General features: G+C 34.3%; 1 protein-coding gene across 3 annotated transcripts in view; it reads left to right on the top strand.

The window, feature by feature from the left end:
* LRRIQ1 (leucine rich repeats and IQ motif containing 1) overlaps window positions 1-16,635 on the top strand; it is a 104,845-nt gene that overhangs the window by 32,814 nt on the left and 55,396 nt on the right. For all 3 annotated transcript variants that reach the window (XR_011697263.1, XM_071549946.1, XM_071549947.1), the window contains exons 16-18: window positions 579-1,055; window positions 3,139-3,283; window positions 5,661-5,780. Coding sequence is in view for 2 of the 3 variants with exons in the window: in XM_071549946.1 (XP_071406047.1) it covers window positions 579-1,055; window positions 3,139-3,283; window positions 5,661-5,780 (742 nt within the window). In the remaining variant the exon portion in view is untranslated. The remainder of the gene's footprint in view (window positions 1-578; window positions 1,056-3,138; window positions 3,284-5,660; window positions 5,781-16,635) is intronic.

Genomic DNA, 16,635 nt, shown 5'->3' with positions numbered 1-16,635 from the left:
CTTTCCTTTGTATTGATAAAAATATCTATATTTAAAAGTTTCTGTGTTCCTCAATTCTCTCTAAACATTATGTTTTCTTGGTTTGAATCCGTTTGGGTTCTGTTGCTCTATCTTATCTAATTTTTAAAATTGTTGGTTTTTTTATGTTTGTTTCTTTAGTTCCCTGATAAAATTGGATTATTAAGACACCAATAGGATTTATAGCAGAATTGCCTCAAATGCTCTAAAATTTTTGGGTTCACGTGCCTCTGACTACACAGAAAATTAATAGGGAAATGCCTGCCCTAGTGTCTATTTTAGAAAGACTGAAAACTTTTCTGTAAAAAGGCAAAGTAAAATAACAAATCTATGTGAGTATATTTTAAATATGTCCAAAAAAAAAGCCAAATGCTATGAAGATTTATTAGTACTGAAAATGAGTTTCCAGTCAGAGTAGTTGTTATTTCCTTAAGAACATGGAAACATGTAAGGATAGTTGAAATACAACGTATTTTAGAAAATAATAGAGAGAATACATTTTTGTAAAGCATTCTTATGGTCAGAAACATATGTAAAAACATTTTTGTCTTTTTTTTCAGAATTGCCTCTTCTATTGATTCTGCACAGAGACAATGCTGGTATTTTAATCAGCTGATGAAACTTAGTATTAAACATCGTTATGCACATGAGTATGGCGAACTAAACATTAGTGACAGAGATGGACCAGAAGCACTTCAAAATCATTTAGAGCAAACATTCACTGGCTGCCTACAGGAAAATAACCTCTTTATCATGGGTGTGACAGAAAATAAACAGGTCTCATTGAATCCTTCTAAAAGATGGATTACTACTGGTGATATTCAGGCCACATTCATTAACTCCTCCATACCTGTGCACCAAAAGGAAAATAAAGAAGATCAGAGAGTGAAGCAGAAGAGCACTGAATCTTGTATTAATTACAGAGAGGAGAGCAAAGGCAACAATAACATGTCAGCCCAACTCACATCGCAACAGTCAGTGATAGTAACAAGTAATATGGGAAGAAATCTTCAGCATTTTGAGAATGATACAGAAAGGTAAGACGGGTGTCAGATTGCTTTCAAATAGCTTATACAGAGAGAAAAGAGGAGGAAGAATGTATTACTTAAAAACAGAGGCACAGAACTTGTAATATTTCTAAGCTTATCAACAATAAATTTATATTAAGGTGTTGCACACTAGGCTTTCAGATTAACAAGAATCCTTTGTGGTATTCTGTCAGTTGATATATTAGAGTATAGATATGAAAGTACTTCAAATAATTTAAAATTACTGTATCATAAGAGAATTTGAAAACTTTCTCTTGGTCTCCTACATTTTCCTACTTTTTTTGCAATAATGTTATGACACCCATTCAATGGCAGTGTTAGGATGTTTTGCAGGAACTTTGGATCAGTTTAACTACAAACTACTGTAAAGCTTCTTTTTCTATACTATTCATTAGATATCCAAGATTCATCTGTGTAGTCTTTACAGTCAGTACCGTTTAGAAGGCAAGAGGTAAAAGTTCCTTAAATCTACCTACACCCTTGACCCTAGGCCAGTCTCCTGCTGTTGTGATGAGTGAAGAGCTAGTGGCCTGCCCTGCTTTCAGTACTCCTCCAACATGCCTCAACCTGCTTTTTAAAAGTAGAGACAGGGGTGAGAGGCCAGTTCAACTTGTTCTGTGCCCCCAAATTTTCTCCCACATGAAACAGACTGGTAAATTACCTCTTTGGAATGTGTTTGCTGCTGATTTGTATGGCCTTGGATGTACAGTCAGGGGAAACAGAAGCTGATTTTTTGCCCTAAAGGGACAAGAATGCAGTTACAATTTCATAAGAATTCAATGAAAAAATAGGTGTCTTGAGAACACTATGAAAAGTCATAATGGCAGGTGTGCTTCTTCATGCTGTTTAGACTTATGGTAAATAGACTGTAGTGCTTAGTAGGCACTTAAGACACTAATAATTTGTCATAAAATTTATTATTCAGGAAGACCATGCAAGTCATCATTACCTCTCAGCAAGTTGAAAGCAAGATTACAGTAGTCTGTTGCAGAAGATGAATGCTTAAAATTTTTTTTGAATTCATTTACCTTTTAGTTAGTGCATTCTGTAAGTCTGTTTCTGGAGATGTCTCTTCAAAACAGAATGTAACCAATTTTTGTGTTTGCTTTTTCAATTCAGCTACTGCTTCTTACACATGCAAAGCTTATAAAGAAGTCATTTTTGGGGGATGGTAAACTTAATAAACACATTTTAGGAGAAAAGAAATCTTTCGACCTCTGGCCTTTTTTTTTTTCAGAATACTCATCTGTTTAAACAGATGCACTGCTTAAGGAAAGAAATTATGTAAAGATTGGGGGCAGCTTAGATGCTTTTCTTTAACCCACTGTCCAATTAAAATGAGTATTGTGGAGAAAAGGATTCCAAGATAGTAAAGATAGTAAAACCATGATGCAGAGCTGACAATAAACTTTTTCTCGATCAGTAAAAATTCATTGAACATATATTTAGGAATCTCAATCATGGAACAAATCTAAATACCCTGTAATTAATGATTGTTAAAAAATGAGCAAATTAGAAAATTTAAACCAATAACCAGTGGCTGGTAGTCTTAAATTAACAGGTAAAAGCAGGCAAAAGATGAAATTACACTTTCTCAGTTTTTCCTGTCAGTTTCATTGCAAATATCTGTGTCATGCAGTTTTCAGTATTTATCTCTCTTTAGTGCTTGATGTTTGTTTCTTTGGGGGTTTTTTGTTGTTTTTTTGTTTGTTTGTTTTCATACAGGCAGTGAGAATAAGTGGACCCTTCCAATAATTTACTCAGTCATTGTTAAACCACTTCTCCTCCTAATCCTTCCTTTTGAAGACTCTTCTTTTACAGTGATTGTAAACGGAACAGAGCCCAGCAGAGATTAGTCCTTAGATAACTGGATTTCAGAAGTTAGGTGATGTGAATATCCTCCAGTGTTTCTGAGCATATATGTCACATATGGATTGTAAGTTTTTGTTTAATGGCAGAGCTTTTCTTTTGTCTCAAAGCACAGTGCTATGTTTTATGGTTGTAGTTGGGCAGATATGATAATCCAGTTGTACTGGTGAGGCTATGTCATTCATAAAGGTATATATTTTAGTATGAGGCTACATATGGCAGCATCAGTGATCCAGTCCCTTTGGCGGAAGTACCATGCTCGGAGAAAAAATGACTGCAACAAAACAGATAATCATCAGTTTATGACTGCTTTAAGACAGAAGCATGAAGCTGCCACAGTAATCCAGGTTGGTTTATGGTATTCTCTTTGCTTATTTTACAAATTTAAAAAGAAAAAGATCTTACTCATTTTGTGCACTTGTCATCTATCTATTTTTGGTTGTGATTTTATTAATAATTTCATAATGAAACATTTTGTGTTTTACAATATAAGCTTGATGTTTCTAAGAGAGAGACTTCTTTACAAAATGTTTTATAGAAAGATAAAAATATTTTCCTATTTCTCACCAAATATTTTCCTGAATTATTTTTGCTTGATTTAATTCTAATACTATGCCTAAGAGATACTATGCCCACATTCTTACTGAGGTATTTCTGTGCTATTAAAGTGATAGATGCTACAAAACTAATATATCGTGTCTGATACAATTGACTACTCTTCCTGTCTCTTCTATCCTCTCTATCCATCTCTTTTCTTCTCTATCCATCTCCAAAAACCAGTATTGCTTCATCCATATTGCCCTTGGGAACAGACCACAGCCTCGGCTGTCCTACGGTAGATTCTGAGCTGATAACAGTTAAACAGCATGGATTACTATGTGCAGGAGCTGAAGTCCATGCCTTGATTCTGTTTAATTTGGTAACCAGATATAGTATCTGCCTGCCAGGTTTCCAGGGTTAATATTTTTTTCCCGCATTTTGAAGGAAATGAACCCTGTGTTGATTTCATATTTCAAGTTGACTTAGAAATATTCCATACTGTAAGTCTTTTATAAAAATATCAAAAGTGACAAATTGATTTAGGAGCAAAAATTTGTTGCTAGCATATTAACAATTGATCTCCATAAATTTATTTAAGCCATTTTTGAACTTATATATTTGACCTCTGCAACATATTAAATATTCAGATATTCAATTGATGAGTTTCAAAAATTTGTATAATGAATATCTGCTTCTTTTGTTTCAAACATGACAGTTTTCAAAGTGAGTATGAAAATAAAGTCTTTCATTATTTATCTTCTGTGCATGTTATGTATTTTTAGATCTCTTATATCCATCCTTACATACAGTTTTTTGTAAATAAAATTTGTCTGTTTAGTCTCTTTTCATATTACTTTATAATTCTTTCTATCTTTTTGTCCCTCTCTGAACCTTTGCCACAATCTGTTACAGTCAAGAAGCAACTTGAACTGAATTCCATTGTCAGATAGATATAAAATGAATTTGTACAGTAAGACAGTTTTCCTCTTGTTTCTTAGAAACTGCTAACATGTAATTTTAATTTTTGGTCATGACAGCACTGACCTGGTGCTTTCATAGATCTGTGGTAGCAGCTGCCTTCTGCATCTATCGTTAGGACTGCTTTGTCCCTTTGCATTTGTAAAAACTAATTCTATATTTTGAATGAAATATATTTGTTGTTTGATCATTCAGTAATATCAGGGTATTTTATCTGGATGCTTATAAAGATCTGTAGAAAAATAACAAATAAAGCAGTTCTAATACATTTAATAATTTAATAATAATCAGGAATTATGTGTATAAAACCAGTAAAATTTTCATTAATTTACATGATGAGACAATCATTTTCTAAAAATTAATAAGGTAAATGTTAAGCCAGAATATAAGATCTACCCTTCCTGTTTTCATGCCTTTATTGCAAAGCCATTAAATGTAAACAACACCACTTCTTTCATGACAGTGAAAATATTTTTTTGTGGTATTTTAAACACTCAAGGTATCTTCAATTCTTATGATGTCAAACACAGATTTTGGAGCAAATTTCTGTCTTGAATTTAGTTTTTTTTTTAACTCCATCTATGTAATTGTGATCTCTGAAGTGTTTTTCCTGGATCTCATTCTATGCTTGGCACGTGTTCTTAACACCCTTCCTTGTTTTCTACACTTTAATTCTTAATGTACTCCTTTTTCTCAGAGATGATTGTGCCTACTGGTAATATTTTTTAAAAAATAAAGATCGTAGACAGTTAAGAAAGAGTAACTGACCTAGGTCAATTGAATGAGATGGCTTCAAGAATTGCTACCCGTAAACTGTAAGACATTTAGTACAACTGTATTTTTATTCTTAGTAATTTGAAAGTTGACACTCAGGTTTTTCTTATGTAGCCTTTTCTTTCAGTTTATAATAGTCCCTGAAGGAATTGTCAAATAATTAATTAGTTGACCCAGGTTTGTAGTTGAGGGAGTTGCAGGATTCCTTTCTGCTTACTTGTGGAGAGCCTCTTGAGTACTCTAAGCATTAGACATATGCTGGCATTTAATTTGTCTTGTAGTTTTAAATGTCACATAAAGTTCAAAAAACAGATCATTGAGCTATTAAACAAAGGCCCAAGATGTTTTATCTTCCTAATGGGATAACATAGAGAATCTGGATTTGGGGTTGATCTATGGCTTTGTATAACATGCTTTAAATTTTTTGTTTAGGCATTTTGGAAGGGTTTTCTTTTGCGAAAGAAACTGACCAGTGCTCTTGCAGCTGTTAAAAGTGATGAAGTGGAGGATGAATATGAAGAAATAAATGTGGATGCTTTCACCTTTTCTGAAGTAAGAATTGTCATTAGGATAAAATGTTCATTGTTCTTCTTAAGCAATCATGTAGGTGTTTGAAATGAAAGAAATTGAAAGGACTACCAAAGCTAGAATTAATGTGTTGGATGTCCAGAAATAAAGAAGCATTTATTATATATAGCTAATTTAAATGTATTTGTCATGATTTAATTGCCTTCTGCTCTTTGAGCTGCTCTGATAGTTACAGCGCTATTAATGTCACATCCACCACAGAACCCCATATATTTCTACAGTTAAAATGCAATCAAATGGCAATAAGGAAAAAACTTCTTTTTTTCCAAAATTTTTGTGTTTTTAATATTTTAGTAACAGATTATAATGTCAACAATATTTTAGTGTGTATTTTGTTCATTTTCATGATGGAATGAGAACAATAATATACCTATAGTGTTGCAATATTCCAGTGTAAAGAACACATCCCCAAAACCAGAGATTAAACTGGCTTATCTCTTCTTTTATCTTATATGTAATGTGCTAAAAAGATCACAGGTATAAATACAGAAGTAAATTATATGAGAAGTATAGTTAAATCAGAAAAAAATCCCAAACATCACACTTAAAAGCTCTGTAATGCACAAAATCCAGAAATTATTACTAATAATTTTATAAGTTACATAAAGTTAATAATGATATTTTAATTCCAAAAGGATTGAAATAGGATCAGAAGTTTCCATTCTAAGAAATAAAAGCAGGCTTAAAAGGAATGTGAGGAATACTGTCACTTTCAAAACTGAATTTATCTGTACTTCAATAAAAATGTCTACAGGTTCAATATTGTCATTCAGTAAACAAGGAAAGGAAACGTTAAAGGAATTTTATATTTTATAGCCTCAAAACACAGTCTACATGGGAAATTCTAGACCCAGTTTGCATAGTAAGTAGTAAGGCAGCTGCTGATGACTTACCTATGGGTTTGTCTGGAGCACTGCTTTCTCTAATTGTTCACATTCATTGGCTGCCTTCTTTTTTTCTAAATGCTTTCAGGTAAAGCAAAGAAAACTGACAGCACTGTGGCCATTTGAGGCCTAAGAGGATATGACTGAGGTTTTTTTTGTGAACTCTTGTCTCTGAACGTGCTTATTCAGCTGCTGTGCCTTTGCATGAGCCATTTGTCAATATTCCACCGTAATTTTCCAGAGGAGATTGATGCGATAGCCCTGCTACTGCCTATACTGACAGGACTGGGTCCCATTTATAATCACGTTTGTACAGATCATAGAGAATTATGAAATCAAATATGTTGTTGGCTGGTGTGGTGCAGTTTACAGTTGATCAGTCTTTGGTCATCTGAGAATCAACTTTCTTTTGCCAACCCCTAGCCATACAAAATAGCTGGGCTTTGTATGAAATTGTTACCAATTACTTGATGACTGAGGGTAATTTTATTTTTAATCCTCCCTTTCAGCAACTATTTTAAGATACATTTTCAGTATTGCTGCCTTTTTTAACAGCATGCAAAATGGTTGAGGCAGGAGTCCCAAGAATCATTTGGTAGACAGGAAATGTGTGTGTGTAAACATAGAGATCTGGCTTAAATTTTAGGATTTTTTTCATTTTAATTTGAAATATATATACAAAACAGTTTCATTAGTTGATGTTCTCTGATCCCTGACTTCTTTCTAGAATAATAAAAAGCAGAACATTGAAGGTTTTATTTCTTCACAGAGGAAGGAAGTATCTGTTCATATATTAAAGAAGGAAAATATCCTGTTTTGAATTATTCAGCCAGTAGGCTGAAGTCTTACACACTCTAATTCAGTTGAGCCATTCTTGTTTCACTTGGTTTGGCCCAAGTAATCCTGTCATGGTTCTTTGGTTTTCTTTTTTTTTTCATTTACTAAACTGAAAACTACATAGACAATTTTGTTCCATCTGTCTATCAGCAAGAAAATCACATTTGGGCAGGTGCTCATAAGGCCAGGGAGAAAAGGAAGGGGCGGAGAAGGCAAGAAAAAGAAGTCCAGCTGATTTCAGAGAAATCTGTACTATGCCACCCTCTAGCGTTGCCTCACATTTCTTCTTTTTTCCTTTTTTTTTTCAAATTCGTTTTGAGTTTATAAGAAATAAAACATGGGTTTAGGGAGAAATTCTCAGGAAGTGTTTAGGTTCAGATGATGACAGGTGAACCATGAACTGACATTTTAATTTGCACAACATCCCCAAAGGCTAAACTAGGAACTGAGGTCAAATAAGTTACTCAAGCCCTTAGTTTCTTGTGATGAAAAATATAATCTATTTTCTACAGAGCAGTGTATGTGATAAATTTACAATGTACATGTCTGTGAAGAATATCCTTTATTCAATGAGTGAACATTTCAATGTTTAAGATTGGTGACTGTAATTAGAATTGTAACCTGCAACATTTGTAATATTTTTGCTTTTTGGTTTTTTGGTGTTTTTTTTTCAAGTGTCTGTGCTGAAGATTTTGATTGTGAGAAATCTGTGGATTAACTATGATGGGCATACACTGTGCACTGCCTAGCCGAGACTAGCTACTCAATACTAGGTTGCCTGTTTTCATGTGTGTTTAGCTGTTTCATTCTCTGTAGTTGGGTAATACCAGATCACATGGACTTTCTACTTCTGCAGAAAAAAGCCACAGAAACTTGGAATAGTCAGTACTTCCTATTCCTTCCTTTCTGGCCTCAGTGTTTTACAGCAAAATGCTGAAGCAGAGCCAAAAAATGACACACGATATCAGTGGCTATCTGTTGTGTCTCAGACAAGTGTGTAGGGAGGAGTACATATTGCTGGGCTAAGAGATCCCATATGCTAGAGTGTGAAGGAAGAGAAAAATATTTGGTCACCATTTTGCACTGCAGAATTCATTGTTGTACAGAATGAGTGAAATGAGAGAGAAGGGCAGAAAAACCTTTCTCTACTGCAAACTGATACAAATGTATTAAAACTTGTCCCAAATATTTTTAATAGTTCACAATTTTGTGTTGTGGTTGTTGTCTGGGGTTTTCTCATAATGTTATGTAGATTTCAGTCATAATGATTTTATTCAGTATTATCTAACATTCTACAAAATTGCTACTGTACAAGCACCTATTTAAACTATTTGCAAATATCATAATGCAAGAGGTCATTAAGCATCAGTTTGCATTAAGTAACTGTTTAGTATCTGCATTGTGATCATAGTGTACCCAGTGCTCCATGGAAGGTGAGACTGTGGAACAGAATAAGGAAACCCCAGTCTTTTCCAAAAGTCTTCACTTTACTTGATTTATGCTGTTGAGAAATGGTATATTTTTAGTACAGGTTTGACACTGTATATCATGAAAAATGGATTGCATGTGATTGGGCTGGAGGAATGACCTTTATCTTGTTCACAACAGCATGAATATTCCACCTGAAAAATTACTGATACCTTCTTGTATTCGTATGAACTCCCATACATTGCCCAAGACATTCAGAGGCAGTAGTGTTTTGTGTCTGTTTTATTGTGTAGTGTCAGACAGGCTATCCCAGATGAGATGAAAGATCTGGCCAACAGATGTCTCAGAAAGTATAAGCCTGGTATTTAGTGATATTTTCATGTCTTTCATGTGGACTTTGGAGAATTCCAGCCTACACGCTCCAGAAGGCTGATCTTAAGGCAAGCTTTCATCAGCAGTCCGTACATGTAGCAAATGATCTATAAGGCAGAGCTCACTTTACCTCTGGTGGACAAAATGTGATAACACATTTGCTTGGCACAGCTGTTGCTTTCTGTACTATCTCAATATCAGAAGTGTTGTTTTCTTGATGTGAACATGATGTGAGCCAAATGCAAAATGGCTGAACTTGCCAATGTGTCAGAAAGCTGAACAAATATAATATAATATTTACCCTGAGCAGTGATCACTGAATAAATTGCTGGTTTTCTACACTGAATGAGCATGTGGACATGTCCTGTTCTCATCAAGATGAGTATCATATCAATATTGATGATTACATGGCACAGAAAATAAATACTCTATTTTTCAAACTTTAAATTTAATTCAGTCTAGTCATACTTTTTCAAAAAGAAAGTCACTTTGTAAGTTACAACCAAGCTAAAAAGAAATCTATCACTCCTTTGTTCATCAAAGGGAATAACTCTTGCCCTGAGAGAAAGTGTTGTTCTCCTTCTGAGCTTGATTATGCAGATTTTTAAAATACCAGGGTTTTTAACAGCTTTTGAAACTACTGACCAGGAGTTTCCTTTACATTCTTTTTGTGTATCCACACTTGGACACATAGTCATTCCTAATTTTTTTCTTGCCTTTCACAACATCTCAGTAGCAGTTTTCTTTTACTTTTTCTATTTTTTTTTGTTTTTTATTTTTTTGGGAGGTGGGAAGAATGAAAACTGCCTCATGTGTACTAACCCTTAAAAATTAAACAGTAATTAGTACAATTTCTTTATATCTCCCATCTTTAGTATTCTTATTACATATCCAAACTAGACCCGTACAATATATTTTGTTTTCTTTTCCTATAATTCTTCATGATGTGGTTTGTCTCAGACTGGGAGTGTGTGATTGTAAGCTTATGACAGTGACTGCTCTTTTCCAGCTAGTGCCAGGAAATAAGTGTAGCCTATGGATTAGAAGGTCCCCATAACATTTCTTGTATCTTGACGCTCTTATATATGTTGAGCTCTTGTAATTGCTTGTAAATGCCAGATCAGGATCCAGCTTTTCTATATTGCGTGCTGCAAAGAATGTGATCCATTTTTCATCAAATTTCATATAAAGTTACAGTGTTTTAGAAAAGCAAAAATGTGTCTGATGAAAATTTCATATCCCTTTCTCTTAAAAAGGAGGGAAAAAACTTGGTCCTAAGTAGTATATTGGATGATGTCTTTTTTCCATGAGTGTTTATCAATGATCCCTTGATATTTTCCTCTTTTTTCACCTTCTGTGTTAGCGAATTGTGTGCCATTCTCAGTCTGCGATATCAGCAGATGCATAAACTTCTGCCTCTTTGAGGAATTCTGCTTATCTAACATGCTGAAATCTTGTTTTCTAGTTATCTGATAGATATTCTGGTCTTAGAAGTAGGTTGTTGCAGTCAGTGGCTGATAAAGTAAACATAAACATAGCTACTAGAAGTTGTGGCCATCACTAACACTCCAGCTTCACAGCTCATGCAGAGCGTGTTTTGATTGCTTTTTGGCCTTCCACCATGAGATCTCAGTTCTTCATACCATCTGAAATTATGTTAATTTTTAAACAGAACCTATCTTCATGGCTTGTCTCTACCCAGTTCGTGGTTACATAGCCAGATTCAAAATAAATACCTCCCAAAGGAAATCCCACTAATGATGCATGGCAGTACAGATATAATTTGGAACCTCTATGTAATCATTGGTATAGTATTTTTGTAAATGACGTTTGGCTTCTATGATGTATCAGTGTAGTGATGTAATTAATGATACTTCCTAGTCTTATTTCTCTAAATACGAAGTCAAGCATCAGAATTGAATAAACAGGTCAAGCAATGGGAAAATGTATCAAAGTGAAAAAAGATTTAGTTCTTTGAATTTTTAGTTTCATTATTGTAATCTCAAAGGAAAATTGTTCCAAGCCAAATGCATCAGGGCATATATGGAAACAATAATACAGTCATCAGTTCTTCTCAGTGAGTACATCTGCATCTGGAGTCTTTTGAAAGCTGAACAAAGGATCCCAAATTGTTGAATCTATCTTCCCTATGTTCTTTAATTTTTCTGTAATGTCAAAATCGATGCTTTAGTACAGGTACAGATTATGTTTAAAGTATGTAGTTAAATGATATTTAGCATGTCCACATATATTGATTTCCATTAAAAAAGACTTTTAGTAATCCCCGTTTACAAATTTCAGGAGCTATCCTAAATGATGGATCTGTACTTTTTGAGAAAATTCCATTGATGCAGTGGATATTGTAATTGAGTTAAATTACCACACTTATGGAGGAACCAAAGAGGAACATGAGATGTCACCTTCTGTTCTCTACTGTCAAATCTGTAATGTCTCATTGCCTGGAGCTTGTAATCCTTTTAGAACATAGCAGATGTTATACAATTGCAGCACAGCTCACCTCCCCTGTGCATATACAAGTCCAAACGAACAGGTAGGATGCATCCAAGGGAATTGAACAAGTTGGCTCCTGTAATTTTAAGGTCACTCTCTGTCGTTTTTGAAAGACCACCACAACTGACGGAGGTTACTAGTGACTGGAAAAGGCCAGTCATCACACCCATTCATATTCAGAAAAGTCAAGAAGAAAGATCCAGAGAACTAGATGCCCATCAGCATTATCTCACTTCTTGGGAAGGTTTGGAGCAAATACATTCAGAAGCCAGTCCTAAACCCATGGAAAAACCAGCATGGGTTTACCAAGGGTTTACTAGTCAGCTCATTGTTTTCTGTCACAAGGTAACTGGCACTGTGAATAAGGGGATTGCAGTGCATATTGCGTGCCTTTATTTTAGCAAGGACATTGACTGTCTCCCACAGTCTTATTCTCAAAATATCTTGAGGTGTGGGTTGGACAAGGAGACAATAAAGGTCACTGGAAAACTGATGACACTACCAGGCTCAAATAAATAGTTGTACTCTGTGGTACAAGGCCAACTTGTGGGCAGTAATTAATGGAGTCCATCATGGATGATAGGGAGACCAAAATAGTTAAAATTTTAATTAACATCCTGTTTGATGGAACAGAATGCAATCTCAGCGATTGTGCAGATTCATTTGTGCATAATTTATTTCAAATAGAAGAGGCAGTGCTAGGGACTTACATGGAGGATAATCTAAGTGAAGCTGAGAGATGAGTGAGACACACCTTTTTTAGAATTAAGAATTTTGTAGGGTAATAAGAGATTTGTTAACATGAGTTTCTAAAGAAATGTGTGCTTATAATTTATTCCTTCTTTGTCTTCCAAATGCTTTTTTGTTCTTGTTTATGAAATAGGGACTTTTAAGCAAAAAGGAAAAGTTGTCTTGAAATTGAATACAATCTCTCATGTGACCTGAACTTTGAAATATGTTAAAGGTTAAATTACTATAAACTTGTGACTAGTCTATTTTTTATTACCCTGTGCTTCTGCCTGACTTCCCTTCTTTTGACTGCAAGCTGGAGTTCAGCTTTCTTTTCTATGTTTTTAAGTGTTCATTACCCAAACTTGATAGAACATTTTCAGTTATGTTCCTTTGAAATTGTAAATTCTTTGAATTCACAGTATTTAAGGGGTATGGATGAGGGGTTCCTTGGCTTTTGTTTTTTGTTTGTTTGGTTTGGGTTTTTTTAAGTTTTTAATTCATTGCCCCGTGAAAGTTTTGTTTGTTTGTTTTCACAAAGTAGAAAAAACTGGAAAAGGACAGATAAAATTTCTGTCATGTGGCAGAGTCATAGAGGGGAAGACCTGAAGTTTCTTGTCATTTTAATGGAGAAGACTATATCTGGGTCTTAGACCTATTTTGAGGAGTGGTCTGAAGGTTCCAGGAGCTTGATGTTTATTGAGATGGTTGGGTCTATACATATCAAAAGGTTTTTGAAGCATACATTTCTGATGCTTGCTTGAACCATGTTTAACCTCTGTAGTTGAGGTTACCATTTACCCATCGGTATATTTTATTTCTGTATTCAAAGAAAGGACACAGAGCTTCCTTTAAACACTGTCAGGCTTAAGACAAAACTGTATTTTTAGAAAAGTTTAGGTCATATAGGTCATGAATGACTGACATGAACTATAATAAGATTCAGACTTTTGTAGAGTTAATTATGTATGTACACATTCAAGCTTTTATTTGAACAAAAACTTTCATGGTCCTTGAAATTTTTATTGTTCATTTACTTTTCCAAAATAAATTCTTTTCATACTTTTATTTGGTTTTATTTTAAGAAATCACATAGATATCTGTATACATAAATATATATATATATATACATATATATGCATTAGAATTTGAGAGAACAGCTAGTTTCCTAAGCTTCCTAAAAAGTTAGGAAAAATTATATTTGTAGAAGACATTCTCCAATAAAATTTTATTAAATGTTTTTATCAACAGAATGTTACGATTTTTTCCAGTAATCCTCAATATGTCCTTCTTATAAATGGACAACTCTACAAATATCCTTGTCCTCTAATTTTCCTACAAGAATGTACCCTAATAATTAACCAGCTTTTGTAAGTCTATAAAATCTCTTGGGGTCAGTTAATCATTGCAATGTTTCTCTGGAATTCGTATGATACTCACTACTTTTTTTGGCTTGAAACTTTGTTTAGTTTCAGCAGTCATAAAAATGCAGCTGTACCCAGCTTTCTTTGCTAATGTATATATATTGTCTTATATAAAGACAGGGTTGAAAAAGAAGCATTGCCAAAGGTTAAAATAACCTTTATTAGGGTGCTAACCTATTTATCTTCAACATATAAAATATGTGAAAAAGAGTGAAAGACAAACTCAGAAAAAAGGCTTATTTTTCCTACTGCTTGCAGTTCAGAGACATATTTTCTGTAAAATGTGTATCTGCTACACAGTCTAAAAAGATTTTATAATTATTTTTTTATAAAATTGTTTAATGTGCTTACATATAGATTTCAAATGGCAGAATTTAGACTGAGTTTTTGTAGAATTGGACATGGAATAATAATGCAACTAATAGGTGTTGAGTTAAGGATGTTTATATCTGGTATTTTCTTAGCTTTGGAAGTTTTTTTAGAACATCTGGGTCTGAATTGATGCTCAACTTCCTAACATTGAACTAAGCTTTACATGTGAACCTTAGTTTCCCAGAAAAAAAGGAGTCCATACAGTAATCTGATTCCCAAAAAGACTGAATGAAAGAAAAGCCTAAATATACAAATATATTCAGATCTTTAATTTCAAAGGAAATTTTCAATCACAATCTATCAGCAATATGCAAAAGAGCACAGATAAGTGATCTGGTCCTTCTGTTTCATCTATAAGAGCTAAAAATTTGTGATTTCTTAAGAAATTTGTCAAAACTTAGGATTTCAGAGAAGAAATTCGTAGCAAATACTAAGGCCTTGGCAGAAATGGAATTTAGTGTAAAAAGAAATGAAAGATGTTGTCCTGGACTAGCATGATGTTTGAATGAAATATCCCACAGAATGAAGTATGTTTGCCAGGAACCAAGAGAGAAAGGTACAGCTTTCTGCCAGATGAAAGACAGTAGAGTAGGCTGGCTGTGAGTATTCACAGGCTTAACCTTCAGCATCTGATCCTTCTGCCTGACCACTCCCTCTCCCAGTCTAAGCAATTATTTAACCTACAAGATGTCTAACACCAGGAAAAGTAGATCCTCATGTGGTTTGTATTGCCCCAGAAAAAATTTTGTTACCTTATTTGAAATAGTCATAGAAGGCTGTTGAAAGTTCTGCCTTCTCTTTTAACTGTTTTATTGTCTTGGAGAGAACAAAAGTTTAACTGCACTATTCAGATATACTCACTGAAAACTAGGAAAGTAGAAACCAAGGACATCACCACCCTGAAGAACTTTATTCAAATTTGTATTCTGTAGAGAAAGCTTTGTAATCTGTAGAGAAAGTGGAATGTGGAAAGGTTCATTCTGATGTATTTATTTATTCACTCATTGCATATTATTCTTGTTAAAAATTAATTTGAATGTGGAGAGGGCAGATGCTTTGTAAAATCTTATTGAAAAAAATCCATTCTTCCTGAGAATGACACTAACAACCTGCCTCATGGAGGGGAGCAGAAGTCCAGAAAAACTTGTACAGAAGATCCTCTTTTTTTTCCCCCTGCCGTTCTTCCTGTTCCCCTGTAATGATCAGGAGCCAATCATAACTCTGAGTTCACAGAGCATTTTGGATGCTAATTTTGTTCTGCTTGCCTATATTCTGTTAAATAATTTTCCAGTTTTTATCTTAAAATGCCATTTAAATAAAAGCACTATATAAATATCTATAAACAGTTTTTTTCTGGCTAAAACATTGCTGTCCTGAAAACAGTGAAAGAGTCAATAAGGAAATAAAAGAAGAATTGAAAAGAGGTATAAGGAGTTGGTTTTCCCTAATTTTCAATGATAGTTTCACAGTTTTGCTAGGTGGTGATTCTGCGTTCGACCATGTTTGAAAACGTGTGGTAGCTTCAGCTCCCATGGCATCCAACATGTCAGTCTTTTGAAATTAGTCTACACTGTTTCAGCAGTTGTATCTCCTGAGCAATGTACATGATTTACATTCTTTCTGGATTGATATAGAGGTGACCAGGCAAACACACTGATTAAATAGTTATATTTGTCCCTAGAAATTAGATTACTGTTTTAAGGTGAGGTATATTTCCCTAGATTTTGGCAGAAAGTTCTTAAACCACCATTTTCCAAGGTCTGAAAGAATATACCAGAGAAAGGATTGTCCTCAACATGTCCGACTTTTTGCATTCTTTGCATAAGGATCTGCTGCTGAACTCTTCTGGAAGCAGAATGCTGATGTAGGTAGCTGTTTGGTCTGACCAGGACAGAGTTGTGAGATGTCAAACAGTGGCCTTGCGTTTCAGCCTGAATTGTTAATGCCTTCTTGCATCCTGTGCTTCAAACCATAGTACAGTTTCAGGGATTGGTTTGGACCCTGTTATACTCTTCTGATCCTCCTTGATCTCAAAGAGATGAAAGGCATTATGTGATGGCATTATTCACAGTTTGGACAGTTACTTGTAGAAGTGCTTCAAACCTGAGTATAGGTTTGACTCTCAATTATTTTTCATTCGTGGTTTAAATATGACTCAGAACAACCCAAATTACATGTATAGTCATTATAAAAGGTTATTTATATCCAGAATGTAATCAAGAGCATATAAAAGATGCCTAGGATTAGATCATATAAATAACA

The sequence above is a fragment of the Pithys albifrons genome, chromosome 3 (assembly GCF_047495875.1).
Source record: "Pithys albifrons albifrons isolate INPA30051 chromosome 3, PitAlb_v1, whole genome shotgun sequence".
NCBI lineage: Eukaryota > Metazoa > Chordata > Aves > Passeriformes > Thamnophilidae > Pithys > Pithys albifrons.
The sequence above is the reverse complement of the archived record's forward strand: the minus strand, read 5'-3'. Positions and strand labels throughout refer to the sequence as shown.